The 18,285-nt window shown below is 37.2% G+C and overlaps 1 protein-coding gene across 3 annotated transcripts in view; it reads right to left on the bottom strand.

Annotated features, from left to right (window-relative positions):
* Window positions 1-7,893: 7,893 nt before the first annotated feature.
* The window catches only part of LOC125663618 (homeotic protein spalt-major-like), a 38,177-nt gene continuing 27,785 nt past the window's right edge, over window positions 7,894-18,285 (bottom strand). For all 3 annotated transcript variants that reach the window (XM_048895897.2, XM_048895898.2, XM_056153007.1), the window contains 2 exons: window positions 18,199-18,285; window positions 7,894-12,376 (listed from right to left, as the gene is read on the bottom strand). The exon at window positions 18,199-18,285 is cut by the window's right edge and continues 30 nt beyond it. In XM_048895897.2, coding sequence (XP_048751854.2) covers window positions 9,495-12,376; window positions 18,199-18,285 — 2,969 coding nt within the window. In that variant the 3' untranslated portion in view covers window positions 7,894-9,494. The remainder of the gene's footprint in view (window positions 12,377-18,198) is intronic.

Here is an 18,285-nt window from a genome sequence, read left to right as displayed (position 1 = left end):
AAGATAGAATAGGTGTAAAAATAACTATCTAAACTTTAGTACCGTCCTTATCTAGCTATTGTACACCAAATACAATTTTAAGGAGAACTGGTTTACGAGTCAAGGAAAGACATTAGAAATATTGAAGCGAATTTGCTACTATGGTAATATATCTTTCTTCTTCCACCACTTTTCATGTGATGTCTCATGGACACTATAGAATCGTGTGTGAGTTAAGACACCTCGAGTCGTCTGCTAGATGTATAGCGCGCGAGCAAGTGACGTACTTAAAATTCATTTTTAGAAACTACGAAACCGTAAATGAATTTTCATTGACGAGAATCCTTCCACGGATTATTGGGCTTTATTATATATGTATACTTATACTATAGTTAGTTCTCAATATAAAATGATCAACATCACTAAAAGGCGGGAAGTGAATTTACATATATGTGCCGGCGTGAAGAGTTAATTGCAATTAATTCCCTCTTGTATTTTCAAAAATGAAATATATTTCTTATATTTACATTCTACTTTCATTTCTGTCGGAATTCCCAGTTGTTAAAATGGACTTGCTATATTTATCAAGATTCATACGCGCATTGTTTACAACTGCAACGAGTTCATTAGGAAATGTCTATCATTACCATCTGTAAAGATATCAAAGATACATGCATGTACATTCACGGGATGCATTGTAGCTTTCAAAAGTATTTTGTGGGACTCCGTTTTTATAACCAGAATTCATTATCTCTCCAATAACCTAGAAAAGGTCACTCTAATTTGCCTGGCATTTATCCTCACTAATTATTATCTTTTTTACGACTTATTCTTTATGACTGCATTTGCTCCATACATAAAAATTGATTACAGGTATTTTTTATTATTTTTTCAATAATAATGATATTCTCTTTCTTCATTTTTTTCCCAGTGAACGATAAGATGTTAATGCAGCATGAACAGGATCTAAGAATTGAGGGAAAAAACAAGCTAGTAAATTATTACACCCCAAAGCACATGTTATAACAATATCAACAAAACCTATATTTCTTTATACAAAATTACAACGCTGTGCAGATGTCTGTGTATTATTACCACATGTAAGCAATAAAGCAAAATCTCAGAAGTTTTACCTTCGCTTGCTAGCTATGAAAGAATTGCTTTCTGCGCAATTTTCATTCATATTGAAATTGGTAAACGATATAGTCTTGAAATGCTGAAATATATTTGAAATATGTAAGGAATATAATATTACCTATCGGTAATGAAGGGAAAACATTTGATTCATTTTGGTTGTGAATTTGTTGTTGCGTGGTGTTTTGTGAAGATCCAAATGCATTTTTTTTTTTGAAACTGTAGAAAATAATGTGGGTATATCTAGCAATGCACATAGTGCAGAATGCTCCACTGCATTCTAAATTGTTGTTCATAAGAAGAAACATTAAAAGGTCAATGACCAAGTTTCGTGATTGTGAATTAAAATAAAAGGAAATATTATATTGATGTTACAGATAAGGCATCAGTTCACCCTAAACCGGAAATAAAGTACATGTTTCATTTCCTCTTTGTCACCATGTACAGTTGTAAATTCTTCGTGTGTTTTTTATTCTTTTCGTTGTTTTTTTCCATTTCTCCCCATGGTCTACCATAGAAAAAAATGTCTGCGGTAGACTGTCAGATCCTGAACAATCCCTGTGCTTATGAATGTATGTCTGTAATCTAGAATGCTCCCTAATATTTCATGCTGCATCATATTCATCAATTTCCTCTTGGGCGGGGTACTTCATTAATTTTAGGAGTTATATATGCCATCTCACGATCTGCAATGCTGATCGGGTCGAAATCAACTTTGATATTCTTCTATAACTAATATCCGATTAATGGGCTTTGTGCGTGGATTTCGATTTGCCGTGTCAGAATTGACAATATTTTACCTAATAACGTTATTAATATTCCACAATTAAGCGTACCTGTATCCTATTATCCATGCCTCTACACTTAGTCTAGAATGAAATATTGCCATTTTATGTGATGCGTGCTTAATATGTCATTTATTGATATATTTCTGCATTCTTACAATACTGTAATACATAAAACTATTCCTACAGCGCAATGATCACGCATGACAAATATTGCCCTGTCGCCTGTTTCGCTCGCAGTAACACCAAACACTATACGAGTCTTGAACTTCGTCATTATGTATAACGGACTCGCGACATTTACAATCCGCGAAACAAGTACTGGTACAATATCTCTTATTTTTAAAAAAAAATGTACCCTTGACATTGAATAATATGTAGCAAATGAGGACAAAGATGTTATTTCTTTCAGGTACCGCCAATTTACTAACAACGGGTTCCCATGGAGTCTCGTGGTATCCTCGTTAACTCCTGCCACACCGGAACTCACAACTATTTCCAATTGGTGCGACATTTACATAATAATCCTTACAATTGTTTTGAGCAAAATACTGAGATCTGGGAAATCAGCTGGACGCTGTCGTATTTGAATATCAAATTGGCGAAAACATCTTTATGAAAATATTCCGTTCTTTATAGAAGTGTTTAATGGGAGTATTTCTTGTCAATTTCCATAAATTCATCGTTTATATTCATAGTTGCTTCTTTAGCCGGTCGAGATGTAATATAGATGAGTAAGGGCTTGATTGGAATCAAAATATTCCCGTAATATCATTCATATTCTGGGAACAGATCAGGCAGCCAACGTCTCGGACATTAAGAACAGTTATCAGGGGGAAACAGTCATGTGAAATTTGATTCCAAGCTTTTATCACATCAACAGTCCAAGATTTCCACCATTATCGACGTCAAACATAATATAATAAACTCATGTGAGCATTACAGATGATGACCGTTTCATGTCTTAGAACACCGCCATCACTGTCGAAGAGAGATTAGCATTAACAGTTTGCCGAGATTTATCTATCCATATCTGTAAGCGAGTAGCTTAATTTTTATGGATCATTTCAAAAATACTGTTGTTTCTTCAAATCTTTAACATAAGTAAAACTTTGATACAGCGCACTGAAAATGAACAGAATTCCAGTCAATGCAGCCTTATCATAATGTTTCTATGGCTGCTCTAGGTTTAGTAAAGGAAATGTTAAAATGGGCAACAGCGGAAAGGTCATTAAAAGGGTTATTCACGTGCTTAGAATCTGACCAGCACGGCCGATATGCTGGTTTTCCGTAGCATATTTGCATGTAATACCGAATGCACTATTAAAGATTTGTATAGGATGCATTTCATGGTTCACGCATGGCTTTGTAGATTTTAATCAGCTTAAAATATGATTGGCTTAATGTTCCGTAATCTATAAATATTTACATTTCCAATGTTTTTGCCCTTAATATCTTTACAAATTGCAATGGTACCCATTTTCTCATGAATTCGCTGCAGTTGTGAATGCGCGTATGGATCTTGATAAAATATAGTTCGTCTATTTGAACGGCTGGAAATTCAAACTGAAATGAAAGTAGAATGTGAATATAGAATACGAGTTTCATTCATACATGCAACGCTTCACGCCAACATACTTTTCATGGAGCACTAACGCGCGTTAATGTTTCATGAAAAGTATGACGGTGCAAAGCGTTGTAGGTATCTTAAAAACTGTATAAACAGAATTACCGGTGTATACGAGAAGTGATTGACCAAAACTTTTCCGGTTCCCACACTGGGGGTGGGGGGTGGGGGTGGGGGTGGGGGTTACGCCCCATTAAAAAAAATCACTCTTATTGAGAAGTGAAGCGCCGTAAATTCTGACCACATATAGCGCTTTAGGCCGTAGCAGTAGGGATTCTTTATTGTGCCAACGCCTATCCTGACACGGGATCTCCGCTTGTATGGTCATATCCAAGATATCCGTCACTTTCACTTCTAATGCCGGAAGCTTGGCGAAGGAACATTCACTTTATACTTATGCCAAATGCCTTAGGTTTGACGCGAAGAAACAGTCACTACCGTACGTATGCCTGTTTGACGTGAGGGAACAGTCACTACCGGTACTTATGCCTTAGGTTTGACGCGAAGGAACAGTCACTACCGGTACTTATGCCTTAGGTTTGACGCGAAGGAACAGTCACTGCCGGTACTTATGCCGTAGGTTTGACGCGAAGGAACAGTCACTACCGGTATTTATGCCTTAGGTTTGACGCGAAGGAACAGTCACTGCCGGTACTTGTGCCTTAGGTTTGACGCGAAGGAACAGACACTACCGGTACTTATGCCTTAGGTTTGACGCGAAGAAACAGTCACTACCGGTATTTATGCCTTAGGTTTGACATGAGGGAACAGTCACTACCGGTACTTATGCCGTAGGTTTGACGCGAAGGAACAGTCACTGCCGGTACTTATGCCTTAGGTTTGACGCGAAGGAACAGACACTACCGGTACTTATGCCTTAGGTTTGACGCGAAGGAACAGTCACTACCGGTATTTATGCCTTAGGTTTGACGCGAAGAAACAGTCACTACCGGTACTTATGCCTTAGGTTTGACGTGAGGGAACGGTTACTACCGGTACTTATGCCTTAGGTTTGACGCGAAGGAACAGACACTACCGGTATTTATGCCGTAGGTTTGACGCGAAGGAACAGTCACTACCGGTACTTATGCCTGTTTGACGCGAAGGAACAGTCACTGCCGGTACTTATGCCGTAGGTTTGACGCGAAGGAACAGTCACTACCGGTACTTACGCCTTAGGTTTGACGCGGCACTGGATCGAAAATCAAACCTTTGACCTCCGGGTTGCGAAGCGAGTGCCCTAGAAAATTTCAAAATCACTTCCCCTACATGAAAGTCTTATATATACAGTTGAACTTCGGTATCCCGAACATCGATATCTCGAATATCATGTAGTGCCCTAGAAAATTTCAAAATCACTTCCCCTACTTGAAAGTCTTATACAGTGTATATACATGTACATAGGATTGGATATGAAAAAGCTCACCCTGTACTGATAACTTAAAATACTTTCATCAACATACTATACTTCCGGATTGAGTGTTACCGTTATATGTTCCATTGTAATCGCTTGCAGCGTAAAACGTTTGAAATATCAACTGCCGACTGCCAAAGAGCGTTAAAAAAGGGTGAACGCGTCAGTTTCAATCACGCTGTGGCCGACTCTGTACAGACGAATGGTCAATGCCTATTATTCGAGCAAACGTTACGCTAAATTCGGACTGGTAGTAAGTTTGGACCGAAAAGGTTTGATACATTATTCTACAATAGCCACTATGATGTGGGGTTTTCTCAGTTCTCGAAATCTTGGTCATTTCATTAAACAGAGATACCCAAATGGTTAGGAATCTTTGAACTACCCTTTCGCCCTATTTGGACTGAAAGGCACCTGAATGAATTCAACTTCCGCGTGCCATGAAATTGACTTTCAAATAACTAGCAGTGAATTTACAAATTGTGCGGTGGGACTATGTATAGTATTTTATGTCAGAAATTGCAACAATCGAGCGACATTCATCGGTGCAATGTATCATCGATCACTAGTGCATGTTTGATAACAACCATGGTTGAAAAATCCTTGGTCTTGATATTCATCAATTCATCATTGTCAGTTTTATTAATGATGATAACTGGATGACCAGTGAGTACTCGGCGTACATAATTTGTACATTAAGAGGCAAGAGATTTTACTACGTCATCAAAACGCCAAAAGATAACGCAACCATTTTCACGATTTTCCAACAGAATTGTCTATTCTAGTCACTTCGTGTTTATAGTAACAAAATTAAGGAAGTTTTCTGAATTGAGTCATTATCAAATGACGATGTTTAGTCGTTCTTTTCACTATGCATTCAGGGGTTTGAATGTTTCCCTCGGCAGTCTAAAAATGTGACAGGTTTTATATTCGAAAATGAACACTTTCTTTCCTCCTCGTCATGACAATGTTGCTATGTCAACATAAACGGATACTGAAACATACACAATTTGGCGCATGCTCAAGTTGTCAGGAACAGTAAGTCAAGTCGCTTGAATGGTTATATCTCTAAAATATGTTTCAAAACGGATGGAAATTTGAACGCCTTGTTTAAAACGCATCATTGTGTAATGATAGCTGTTATCAATTACGTTTTGTTTATTTTGGCTCATGATTTATGAAACATCAGGATGTTTAGTGGGCGACAGTCGCGGAATCTATGTACAGAAAGTTTCGCCTATTTCCGAAATATCTCCCTTCAGCAGACGAACATGATGGATTTTTGTTTGAGTAAAAATAAAAAAGAAAGTGAAAGATATCAAAAGAAGTTGTCTCTTAGATATGTCGTAGTGTTGACATTTTACAGGCGAATTAATTTGCGTGACTTGGGGTGTCTTTGATAGCATCGGAAGCAGACAACATTTTTTACTTTCATCCCTTCCTCAGCAACTCCTTTTGAGTGAAGTATTTTGTATGCAAGAAAGATCTCCAATGGTATAGAACATACATGGTTATCGCTATAAAAATACATTGGAATCCGGACGTATATGTCCGTTCATTGAAAATGATACTGTATTTCATTAATGTTTGATAACACATAGACTTTAGGAGGAAGAACTGGTGCCAAAATGGAATCCATGCAGTCAGGTTTTACAGACTTGTGTTGTGACCGACGGTTATCAATTTATCTTGAAACGCTTACATATTGTATGAATGTGTACATTTTACATATACATAATGTGTAAAACCACGACTTAGTCCCTGATAGGGTAGCCTTTCAAATGTAGACATTTCTGCTTACCATTTTTATATGGGCATGGGGGCACGGCGATTCTTGAGGAATCGATTCAATCATCAGAATGCCTCAATATTTTCAGTATTTTATGTATCACGTATTAAAATAATAAGAAGGCCCTGAACGACTTGATGCATAAGAAATATGACATCCGTGTTAATGTTTGGCAGAAGACGGGGAAACAGTACTAAGGAGTCGGACATAAATGTCTAATGGTGAAAGTACGAATATGCAGCGCTATGAACGCAGTGGAAATTTGGCAATGCGTGTCGTGTTCCTATGATCTTTGTTTCATATATGATGAATGACAAGTTTACATATTATATATTGTCCCTTTTCTCCGTTGAATGATTGCAAGTGATACATCTACTCAAAAATCAAAGCCCAGATTTCACTTTGTGTCTTCTCTTTGATTTTCAGTTTGTCGTATGGTGGTCTCAACACCTTTGTGCATCAATATACAACAACGTGAAATTTTATATATCTACAATCGCAGAATTACTGAATCGTGAATTACTAAGATGAAGTACATAATGTCGTAGAGCACAAAATGTGCTATTTCGATTAATGTCCACATCCAAGTCTTATCATGATCAATCATGTTAACGGAGTAGTAGGGATCTTCTTCTGAGAATTAATAATTAATTCTGAATTTATCTTCATGAAATTTTAGACTCGGACTTAAAACAATAATCTGTTGGGATTTTTTCCCCTTCATTATATATTGAACAGTAGAAGACGGAATTACCACTAGACGAGAAGATGTATTTCTGACATTTCTCAACAACCTATCGCTTTTGTGTATGCATGAATCCATCCTTTATAATGAAACGCCCGAGCAATATTATGTTTCCAACTGATCATGAAGTCCCCTCAAAGTTTGAACTTCATGAAAACGTAACAATATACATAAAATTAGTAGATCCGTCAAAAATATCTATTTGTCTTTGTGGATATTATTACCATACGATTCTGAAATTTTAAGACGGTGTGGTGCGCAAACACACGATTTCCTGCTAAAAGTCCACCTGCAAGTAACACCATTTCCTGAAGCCTCTTTACAAGGGTGGATTGGCTTCAAGTTGACCATACACTGTATTTCATGTTCTTTAAATAATGACTCTGATAAATCTAAGTAAATATAAATACAGACAAGTGATATATTGATGTATACCTTTATTTTTGCTTCATTGCCAGTCGGCATAATCTATAAAGAATACACAGGTACCCTGGGATCACAAAGTCATTCAATACATCCACTGAATTTCGACATTTATCAAGTCTCAACTTTTGTAAAGTGTTATAATTATTCAAATTATGTCATCACAGAAAAAATACAGTGTTATCAAATAACATCCTTTTGTAGACTGCCGAATCTGAATTTAACAGAACTCAATAACCTGTGGGAAATAGTCAGACGTGGATTTCCTTACTTCAAAATCACTTTTTAAACACAGTTTTCAGAAAAATACTAGATTAGTTATGGATTTCACGAATTTTATCACAATGTGGCATCTGCAGCATTCTGCACTGTACAAAGGTCAAAAGTTCAACTATCTTCACTCATCACGCATGCGTCAAAAATTCAATAGATCAAATCCTCTCAAATTACAGTCGTTTGGTAACATAACAACAAGATGCCAATTAACTATTATTTAAAGGTAAAAAAAATTAGTTACAAGATCTATTCGAAAACACTGAAATCTACACAAGACAGTCTACCGCAATTGTTCCCAGTGCACCCTGTTGTGGAGTGATGTTTGATGGGGTGGTAATGTCGCGTTTTCTACCCCAGCAGTGAAACAACGGAAGACACATATATCGTTCAATAAATAAACATCATGCATGTTCTATTGATCTGTGAAACATATTTGCAAATACACTGTCAGCAAGAATAAAATACTCTAAGCAGCACCGTAACACGTTAACCCCTATAAGCATGACTTCTGACTCGCACACAAAGAATAATGACGTAGTGCGCAACCTAGACAAAACGTAAAGAAATAACAAGTAAAAAATATTATATACAACAAAAAGCTGTAGATATTACTGTAAGCGCTTTTTCAAATGAAATAACAAAAAAATATATATCATTTTTATATTGGTATGTACAAATAAAAACATGTGTATACAAAGCTATACATCTATCAACATGCAACAACTACTTGAACTACAAATTGTCCAAAAATATTGTAAAAATTAGAACTATATAATCAGATGCGTATAATTCAAAGGATACGTATAGTTTCTATTAAAATCAGTAATTGTAAATGCGTAGCAGGAACTGGCTTCCTGAATCCCGACAAATATAAAGCTACTTGAAATCTTTCCCCCAATGCATCGCCCTATACGATTACAATAAGCAAAACGAGGTAGAGAGTACTACATTATGTGATATGTCGTTTGATTATCGATGAGATTCGACTAGACTCTTTCCATGCGCAAGACTACATGCAAAAAAAACCCAACATGCGTATGTTTTCAAGACTTGGAAATTCAAATATACAAGATAAGATTCAATTGCAACTAACTTTAACAACTTCTGCAAGACATTTGAATACATGTATATATTGTAAATGCATCATTCTTCCTATCTGTGAAATGTTTTGGATTTCTTATCAATGTTTATAGGATTTCTGATGCATTCATATATTTTTGTTCACAGATGATAAAGAGTAACATTTAACAACACAAAAAAATGCTTCTGATAGTGGAATGCCTAACACATAATTCACAACACAATATCATGTACCTAGTATTTTAAGCAACTATACTCTTCGGGTGTGATTCTGAGCCTTTGAGATGATAGTTCTGCATGTGATACTCTAGTGTTGTTGGGGATGGAAAGTTCTGGTTGCACAAGTGACACATGGTCTTCCAGGCTGAATTCCAGTTATCCCCGGGGCTGGGAGAGGGTTTGCCGTTATTGTTTGGTGAAGTCGAAGAATTTGATTTCATGCTCAAGTCCAACTCCCCCGATGATGTTAGATTACCATTAGAATCGCTCTTTCTCCAAGATTCTGCTTTCGATTCGGTTTCTGTGACCTTGGCACGTGATGTCAAATGATCATCTTTTAGTGGTAGATGAGGCATGTGTCCCATGCCACTAGCCAAACTCTGGATGACAGACATTTCGTTAATCTTGTGATGAGGAACTCCATTCATGAACGGCGGGAATTGATAAGGAAAGAAGTCAGGGGCTCTCGGTGGAAACCCTCCCTGCATGTAGGGGTTCTCTTTGTGTGTCATCATGAATGGAGGTTCGATGGACATTCGGCGTCCTCGGCGAGACGGGCTGTTATTCCACATATGGGTTCCCATATGAACTTTCAGGTTTCCCTTTGTAGTAAAAGCTTTACCACATACGTTGCATTTGAAGGGTTTATCTCCAGTATGGGTTCTGATATGAATTTGCAGAGCACTGGCGCTCGAGAAGCCTTTTTGGCAAACCTGACATTGATGCTTCAATGGAGTTCTTCGTAAGAATGGAGAAGAATCTTGTGATCCGTTTGAGGTGCCTCCTCCATTGCTTGTATAGTTACTTCCACCACTGCTGGAAACTGCAGGTGCAATGGCTTGTCGCTCTTGGTTACTGCTTTCACTGACTTTAGATGACGCCTGTAAACGTGGTTGGTCCTCCGGTTTTTTCTCCTCTGTTATCGAATCGTTCGAGTTTTCATCATTTTCCAAGTTTTCACTGCTGTTGCTGTTGTTGCTGAATGAATTGGGAAGGTCACGTATTTTGTGTGTTAGCATATGTTGCTTCATATTTCCCTTAGTGGTAAAGGTTCGGTCACAGACTTCGCATTTGTAAGGACGTTCTTTTGTGTGGCTGCGGTAGTGAATGTCTAGCGCACTGCGGCAAGCAAATGTCTTAAAGCATATATTACATGTCGTACTAAGTTTGTCCCCGCCCATCATAAATCCATTGATGGAATTACTACCCTCACTGTTCACTGACAAAGCTGGTGTTCCTGGCTTACTATCATCTGCTGATCCATGTTCCTCAGAGTCTGAGAGATCGCCGTTATCATCCAAATTTTTCTTTTCCATTTGAATGTGTGGGTATCCATTCAAACCAAAGGGATTGTATCTATGACTTGCCATAGAAGAATCGATGGCTCTTACGCGTTCTTCAAGGGCAGCAAGGGAAGTGTTGTATAGAGGCATAGCTCCCATTCCTATGCCTGGCGACAAATTGCTTGTGGGTAGAAATAATGAATTGCTTTCGTCCTCTGTATTTGGCGATGCGGATCTTCCAGAGCCTTTAGAAGCATCAGACTTTGTAGACTCTGGTCTTGCGGGACGATCTTTCGTATGATCTTTCTTATTGTCTCCATCGCGTCCATCTTCGTTGGTTTCATCCATATGTACTTCACCATTTTGTATTGCCTCTCCCTCGTTACGAATTTGTTGTTCATCGCTGTAGACATCATCCATATCCCTAGAAAGGTCCCTATCCTCTACTTCGTATTCGTATCCCTTGCTTCGTTGCAATTGATACGTTGGAGAAGTTTTGCTCAGGTCTAGTTCCCTCTCTGGTTCATGTCTAAAGGAAAGATCAAATGGTCGGTGACCCCATTCCATCGGTCTCGGAAAGTTTCCGAATGCCTTAAAATGAGACATATCTGGCATCGGTGGCATTCCTGGCAAGCTTGCATGGCTTCGTATATGCTGCTGCAAAACCAGAAGGTTGGTGAAGCTTTTGTGACAAACTGGGCACTGATGCATCATCCTGATTGGTGGTTTCATGCGATGGACACCCATATGAGTTTTCAGATTTCCTTTCGTTGTAAAGGCCCGTCCACAAATCTTACATTTGTACGGTCTTTCACCTGTATGGATGCGATAATGCATTTGGAGAGCGCTTTTGCAGCTTAGAACACGGTGGCATATAACACATTGATTAGGATCAGACACTTTGTTTTCCAAGTTGTCAACAAGCTGTTGGAGCTTAGACGTCTCTGATCGATCGATTTCCATATATTGCTCTAAATTTTCGTCATGGTCAATCATTTTGGTTGGCAAGATTGAATCTCGTGAAGAGTATCCACCACTTGTGGGCGTCAGAGGAGGTGGTGGTGGAACTGATGGGACTGGCGACAGGAGAGGAAATTGACTAGATGGACGACTCATCTTAGATTGGGTTTCAATCGGACTTGATGCTTCGCGTTTAACCGCAGAAGACACTGGTGCTGTCACTGCCATGTCAGTAATTACTGGAGACTTGCGCACTGGTGCTTCACTGGCGGTCGGTGTGGGACAAATCTGAGGGAGACTGGAGGATGAAGAAGCACTAGAGGAACTCTGCTCCTCACTAACGGAGGGTGCTGGTGGAAAGCGCGGCGTTGGTCTTGGGCCAAACATAGAATTGGAGTATATTGAGGACATCATGGAGGAAATTGACATAGGTGGTGCTGAGGAGAATATTCCTCCAGAAAGCGGAAGAGGTGGGGTTGGTGTCGATGGGAAAGGGGATCCAATTAGAGGCATTGATGGTATCTTGTCAAGGTGTTCTGGAACTGGATGAGGATTCATTTTAACATGCGGGTATTTAGCTTTATGTCTTTCGAAGTGGACCTTCAGATTCCCCCTTGTTGTGAAGCGATTCCCACATATGTTGCATTTGAAGGGCCTCTCACCTGCAATGAAAAGGAATTATGAGATTTCTATTTTTATCTTGCAAGGATTTGAATCATAAGATATTCAACATGTACAATATTCAAGACCTCATGAAACTGAGAGTAAACATGTTTTACTGTTCTTCAGTATGTCTCGAAAACTAAACAATAAACCTGCCACTGTTTAGCATCACATTACCAGGAAAGTTTGCTGTTTTTTGTCCAAATCACATTCGGAATGATTAATCTACTTTCACATGTACAGCATATGTGTTATGATGTAAGGTTGAAATAAAACGTGGCTGCAATTTAACAGCTTCAGAAGGATAATTAATCCAAGGTTTTCAACGCCATAAATCAAACACTGATTTTCAAAAAGTGATTTGAAGGGTCTAGAGTGCTTTGTTAAAATCCAGAACATACACACAAGCTTCAAACTGCACTTCTTGTCACTAGTGATTAATAAAGAAGATTTAAAACTTCCATTATTTTATAACTGTTATAAAAGTTTTTGTATATTCATATTTTGTGCCAATTTTTCTTACGATTGAGTCATAAATTATGTCAATAGTGCCAGTGTTCCGTTCGTTTCAGGAGGGGCTCAAAATACGATAAGATAACAGGGAAACACTTTCTTATGACAAAAGGCATAAATATTTATTTCACAATAAAATATAACTGAGCAACTCTGGAAAATGCCAGAAAAACACAAACTTCTGTCAACAAAGGCGAGGCTGAAAGAATGTAACAAGTCTACTAATAAGAAATGATTCATAACAACAATATTATGTTAACTTCTTTTAAACATTTAAAAGTAACAAGACTCATAGGCTTGATTACGCGACATCTCATTATCAAATTTCTCTATTTGCTTGTGATTATATATGAAAACATGGAAGTCTCATTGATATGATAAATGAAATGCTCAAGCCCGAAGACAAACATTAATATGATATATTTATAATCCCCGAACCCCTACATAATTCTAATCCCAATCTTCAGCGGGAATATGTTACGCAATTTTGATAATTTAGGTTAAGACGACATTTTAGCGTTATAATTCAACACAGCAGTGACTCGGGCGAAATTGCGATTGCTGGACCATGATGATAACGCAGATGTCCATTGAGTAAAAACGTCCGTAATTGATTTCATCATATCTCTCAGTTAGGATTGGTGCGTCAAATATGTATTAATTAAAGATGAACAAACACAGATCGATTCATGTTTCAATTTTTGGTCTTTTATGAGCGGTGTACAGCTGAAATACGCAGCAAGTCAGAGGTGTTTATCCAAATTATCTCCTAGAAAAGAAATGTTTGCGTTTGCCATAAACCGGGCCACGACGTATGAAAATGAATATCTTTAAGTAAATATCTATCTATTGATCCAATTTCCTCACATCTGAATTAAAAACTATAATCAAATATATACAAATATTGTCGTTGACCCTCCAGCATGAGTTTATGGTTGGCATTAAAAGTATTTCTAAAGACTCGCCAACACGGGTTATATAATTTTTGTTGATCGAGCGCTAAAATCTATCTACCTCACAAGCATAAAAGATATCGAATTACTGGATTCTAAAATGACCATTTCAACGCGGGATTTATCGCATCGACTTTGATATGAAATAACAACCAAAACTGCGGTTGACTTTCAATTATTTTCCGACTTTTTATGACCCGTTTCTTAACTCTTTGAATGTACAAGAGATAATTCTCTCCGTGATTCACACAGCAAAACTCTTCAAAAGCTCAGGAAAACGACAGGATTGTAATTACCACTGGTCAGCTTCAACTGACCGAGACAAATTATACAACATCCCTTTGGCCCTATCCAATCCTTTATAAGCTTGTCAGATTTTATTTGATGCCATAAATAATAAGGGAAAGATATTTTAGTCACTTCGCCTCTCTGTTAAATTCATCCCGAGTTGGAGTGAAAATTGGTCATTATGTTTGGCAACGACAAAGGAGGCAATCATTTTGTCAAATTTCTCTCTAGGTGAAGTTGACCTCTCCTATTGTAAAAAAAGCAATTTTATAAAATGACATTTATGATAATGAGAGTCCGAGATGCATTGTGGGGGACGACTTTTTTGAATTTATGAGTTGAGAAGGATGTATCAAATTTTGTATTAAAATTACTATTGATATCATAAAAACACAGGTGCAAGTTGAATCACGTTATATCTGGAACACTGAAAACAGATCTGCACATACTGGCTTAGATCTTCTCTATTTTTAAAAAAAAATATTAATCGCAAAATTAAAAGCAACCCATTAAAACATTTAATATTACATGGAATTCTTGACAGATAAAACGGTTTACTGCTGCATACGGAAAACCTCGTCTTATAGCCTCTCCAAAGCTGGAAGAATCCTACGTCTTATAAGAAACAAGATAAACAGCCGATTAATATGTCTCTTTAATAAGAAAATTCTTACATTTTATTATGGGGATGATCTCATAATTCAGGTATTTTAATGCAGGCATCTTACCATGTATGTACTCATACAAAATAGGGTCCTCCGTTTTGAAAGTTGAACATAACCTCTATTGATTCCAGCGGGAAATATCATAATTCTAATGTAAAGTTTTAAAAGTATTATTGCCATATCGGAAATTCAATCAAAAGGCATTATCATCGTCAGATGTAAAACACTATGCCCTCTATTTATCCTAAAATCGACTCGATATCAATATAGCTTTCTCTTCACCTAACCCATCAAAGATACCGTCGATATTGAGGAAATATTAACAAATTGGCCGAATTTTATCTGTCGCAGAGTTTTAGATAGATAAAGGAAAGGAAATGAAATCTACATTGTTAAAGTTACTTTTCCCGTTCCTTGGTTTAATTTCTGTCCATCTTTTAATCATCTGCGCGAGGACCATAAAGGCAGGTGTGGGGATGGTTCTTTCTTGTTCCCCGTGACCTATGCTTTTCACAAATGGTCCAGGGAGAATATTGAGTAATGTGTTGCCCTTTGTAAATTTCAAGGCGAATCGTGATTAAAAGATGGACATCAAATGAAAGTGTCCGGCAATACCCAATCACTCATTTCGCCAAGGACCGAGACGAAAATTACACGAATTAAATTAAGTTTCTGCAACCAATAAAATTAACATACAAAGAGAACCTGCATGATATATTGTGTTAGCTTAAAATAGACAACTTTCTTAGAAGAAAAAATATCGTTTTCTTTTCAGAAATTTTGACTCAGACAAAGCTCGCGACACTGCAACAACACCAACTCCGCGCCAATCAGGAACAGTTGAGAGCCGAATGTCAATTCTCAAACCTACACCAACAAATTTGAAAAACTGCCTTTCATAATAAAGTGAAAAACATTATCACTTAATTGGATTAAAAGAAAAAAAGATATTCTATTCTTTGAAAAGTCTGCAATATTAATTGCACTTCTCCCATATAATTGCGGAATAATATTTCTTGCCTGTCCAGGAGTTAGGAGGTTTCATTAGTTATAGGAGGACCATAAATTGTTTTACAATTAGATTACAATGATGGGGACGAAAAAGATAAATTTCTTCAAGAATTGTAGAATCGATACAACAAAAAAAAGGGAAAAATTGCAAATTCCTCTTTTCATCATGTTCATTGCATCGTGTCAATTTTGGCGGCAAATGACACCAAGGGTCGTCTGCTAATTAGATTCACAGGATGGTGAGGAACTAACAGCGTACATGTTACTTGTAAATTGCTCAAGATTATGATGCGGTGTTTGTGATATTAGGTGAATTACAACTCAATTTTCACACAATTGTTAAGAAATTCTGACGTAAAATTGAATATTTATAACTGACATTGTCAAAATCGACCTTCGTGTCGGTGTTGTAAAATCATCAATTTTGGACATTTCCGTTCTTGTTGGTCGTTTCCACGTACTCATTTAATACAATTATGACAATATAAAATATTTTCCCAGACGAAAAGTGCGAAACAATGGTGAGAAGAAGGCAAAGGGACATATGGCATAGTTACACAAGCTATTTCTCCAGTTCACATTATGACTGCGCAATGGAAACCTAGCTTCAAGGTTGCATTGTAATACTGTTTGTAACTGTAAAAAACCTCTCAAAACTGCCTTTCCAGTTGTGTTCACTTATCTGTGTTTGACATTTTTGAGTGATATATTCCCTGTATCATTCTTCACTTTCCGAGTATGACTATCCAAGTATCCAAGAAATACGGCGGTTGCTATATAAAATCATTTTATGACAAAAATGAAATATTTAATCAAATACAAGCAAGTAGGTGAATGTTCAATAAATCATTTCTGCAACTAGTTACAAGTGAAATTTACATGACGTTTTCGTAATAAAAATAGCAGAGCCATCATTTCTAAATCAATTTATGGAAAGTTAACCTGTGTGCTCGAAGAGGCTTGAAGACATAAATCATATTTTTCAATATTCAGATGTCATAGCCGACTACAGAACTAATAATTTTGAACCGGGTGATATCATCTCTCCTTTATCAAATGATTTACACCGGAATAATTTTACCTGTAATTGCTAAGCAACACAGTTACAACTAAGGAAAAAAAGCCAGACCGTTTTTAATTCAAAGTGCACTATTTAAGACCCAAGTCGCACCATAAAACAAAATATAAAACATTTTTTCCCCGTCTGAATCACACTTTCACTTTTTTCTTTGATATAACAGACCTTAAATTCCCTATAGGCTATCTACCATAGGTTATGATGCTCATTTATTATCAGAATTTATAACCGATATCATCCATGAGGTGGTTTTTCCTACAGCATATTGGCACACAGAAGTAAAAATTAATTAATATCAAAAAGCAATTTCTTGCCCTATATCGCCGTTGTAAATGCATATTCTGGGTTCCTTTTAGCCAAATAAAGGACGAACTCGAGGGCTTTACCCATCGACAGATACAATTATATTATCCATGACTCAAAATAATAGTCACATAAAAACTTTCCTAAACTAGCCATCCAATTTTGAATTAGTTAAATATATTTGAATAGGCAAAGAAATTATCGTGCAAGAAAATTACATGCCGAAATGCTTTTCCCTTACTGTGTTTTTAACAGTAACACAAGCTTTAATTCAGTGCAAAAGTTATCTCCCTTGGCTCCCAAAAAAAAGGATGTGAGAAGAAACTCATCTCTTATTAATAAGCCGACCTGTTATTACTGAGGCTACAAGTACTTGATGGAGGTGGTATACGATCCATCATAATTATAAGAAATAATCAGCTGTGTAACCAGTTATCGACAGGACCAGTGGACCACAAAAGGTTCAGTTGCTGACCATTAGTAGAGACCAAAGACATCAATGTATACATATATGTCCACCGTCTTACTGCCATTCTAACAATTCGTACACAAAGAATTTATTACATTGTATTACACCTCAGCAGTATGCGCGGATTCAAAGTGGTATGGTCACTAAACAATTATCATGGGTGGCCCCCTATCCAACAAATTTCTGGATCTACGCATGATCGAGTCCACTATAATGTGACACAACTTGTTACCATTCCAAGGAATAGAACTGTGTGATCCCCTTATCTCCTATTTTGTATTCAAGGCCAACGTAGTAGTATTTTTTGTTTTGCGTTCAAATGGTGATTTTAGACCCCTCAAAGTACAGACAAATAAAATACCAATTGTAATATTCACATTCCGAATTACTGGAGAACTTGTCAATGAAAAATTGCATCTTGGGACGATGCTGATTTTATTACTTATGAACATTTTCATTTATTCTCAGTAACCCTTTTCTCACCTGGCTGGAATGTTTGTGGAATAAAACCGAGAGAAGTGGAAAAGGAATTGATGTTTACCTGTGTGAGAACGGATGTGGATTTGCAGGGCACTGTCACTGCCAAAGACCTTCTGACATAGACGACACTTGTGGCGGAAAAATGGAT

The sequence above is a fragment of the Ostrea edulis genome, chromosome 1 (assembly GCF_947568905.1).
Source record: "Ostrea edulis chromosome 1, xbOstEdul1.1, whole genome shotgun sequence".
In the NCBI taxonomy this organism is placed as follows: domain Eukaryota; kingdom Metazoa; phylum Mollusca; class Bivalvia; order Ostreida; family Ostreidae; genus Ostrea; species Ostrea edulis.
This window is presented reverse-complemented; position numbering and strand designations above follow the sequence as displayed.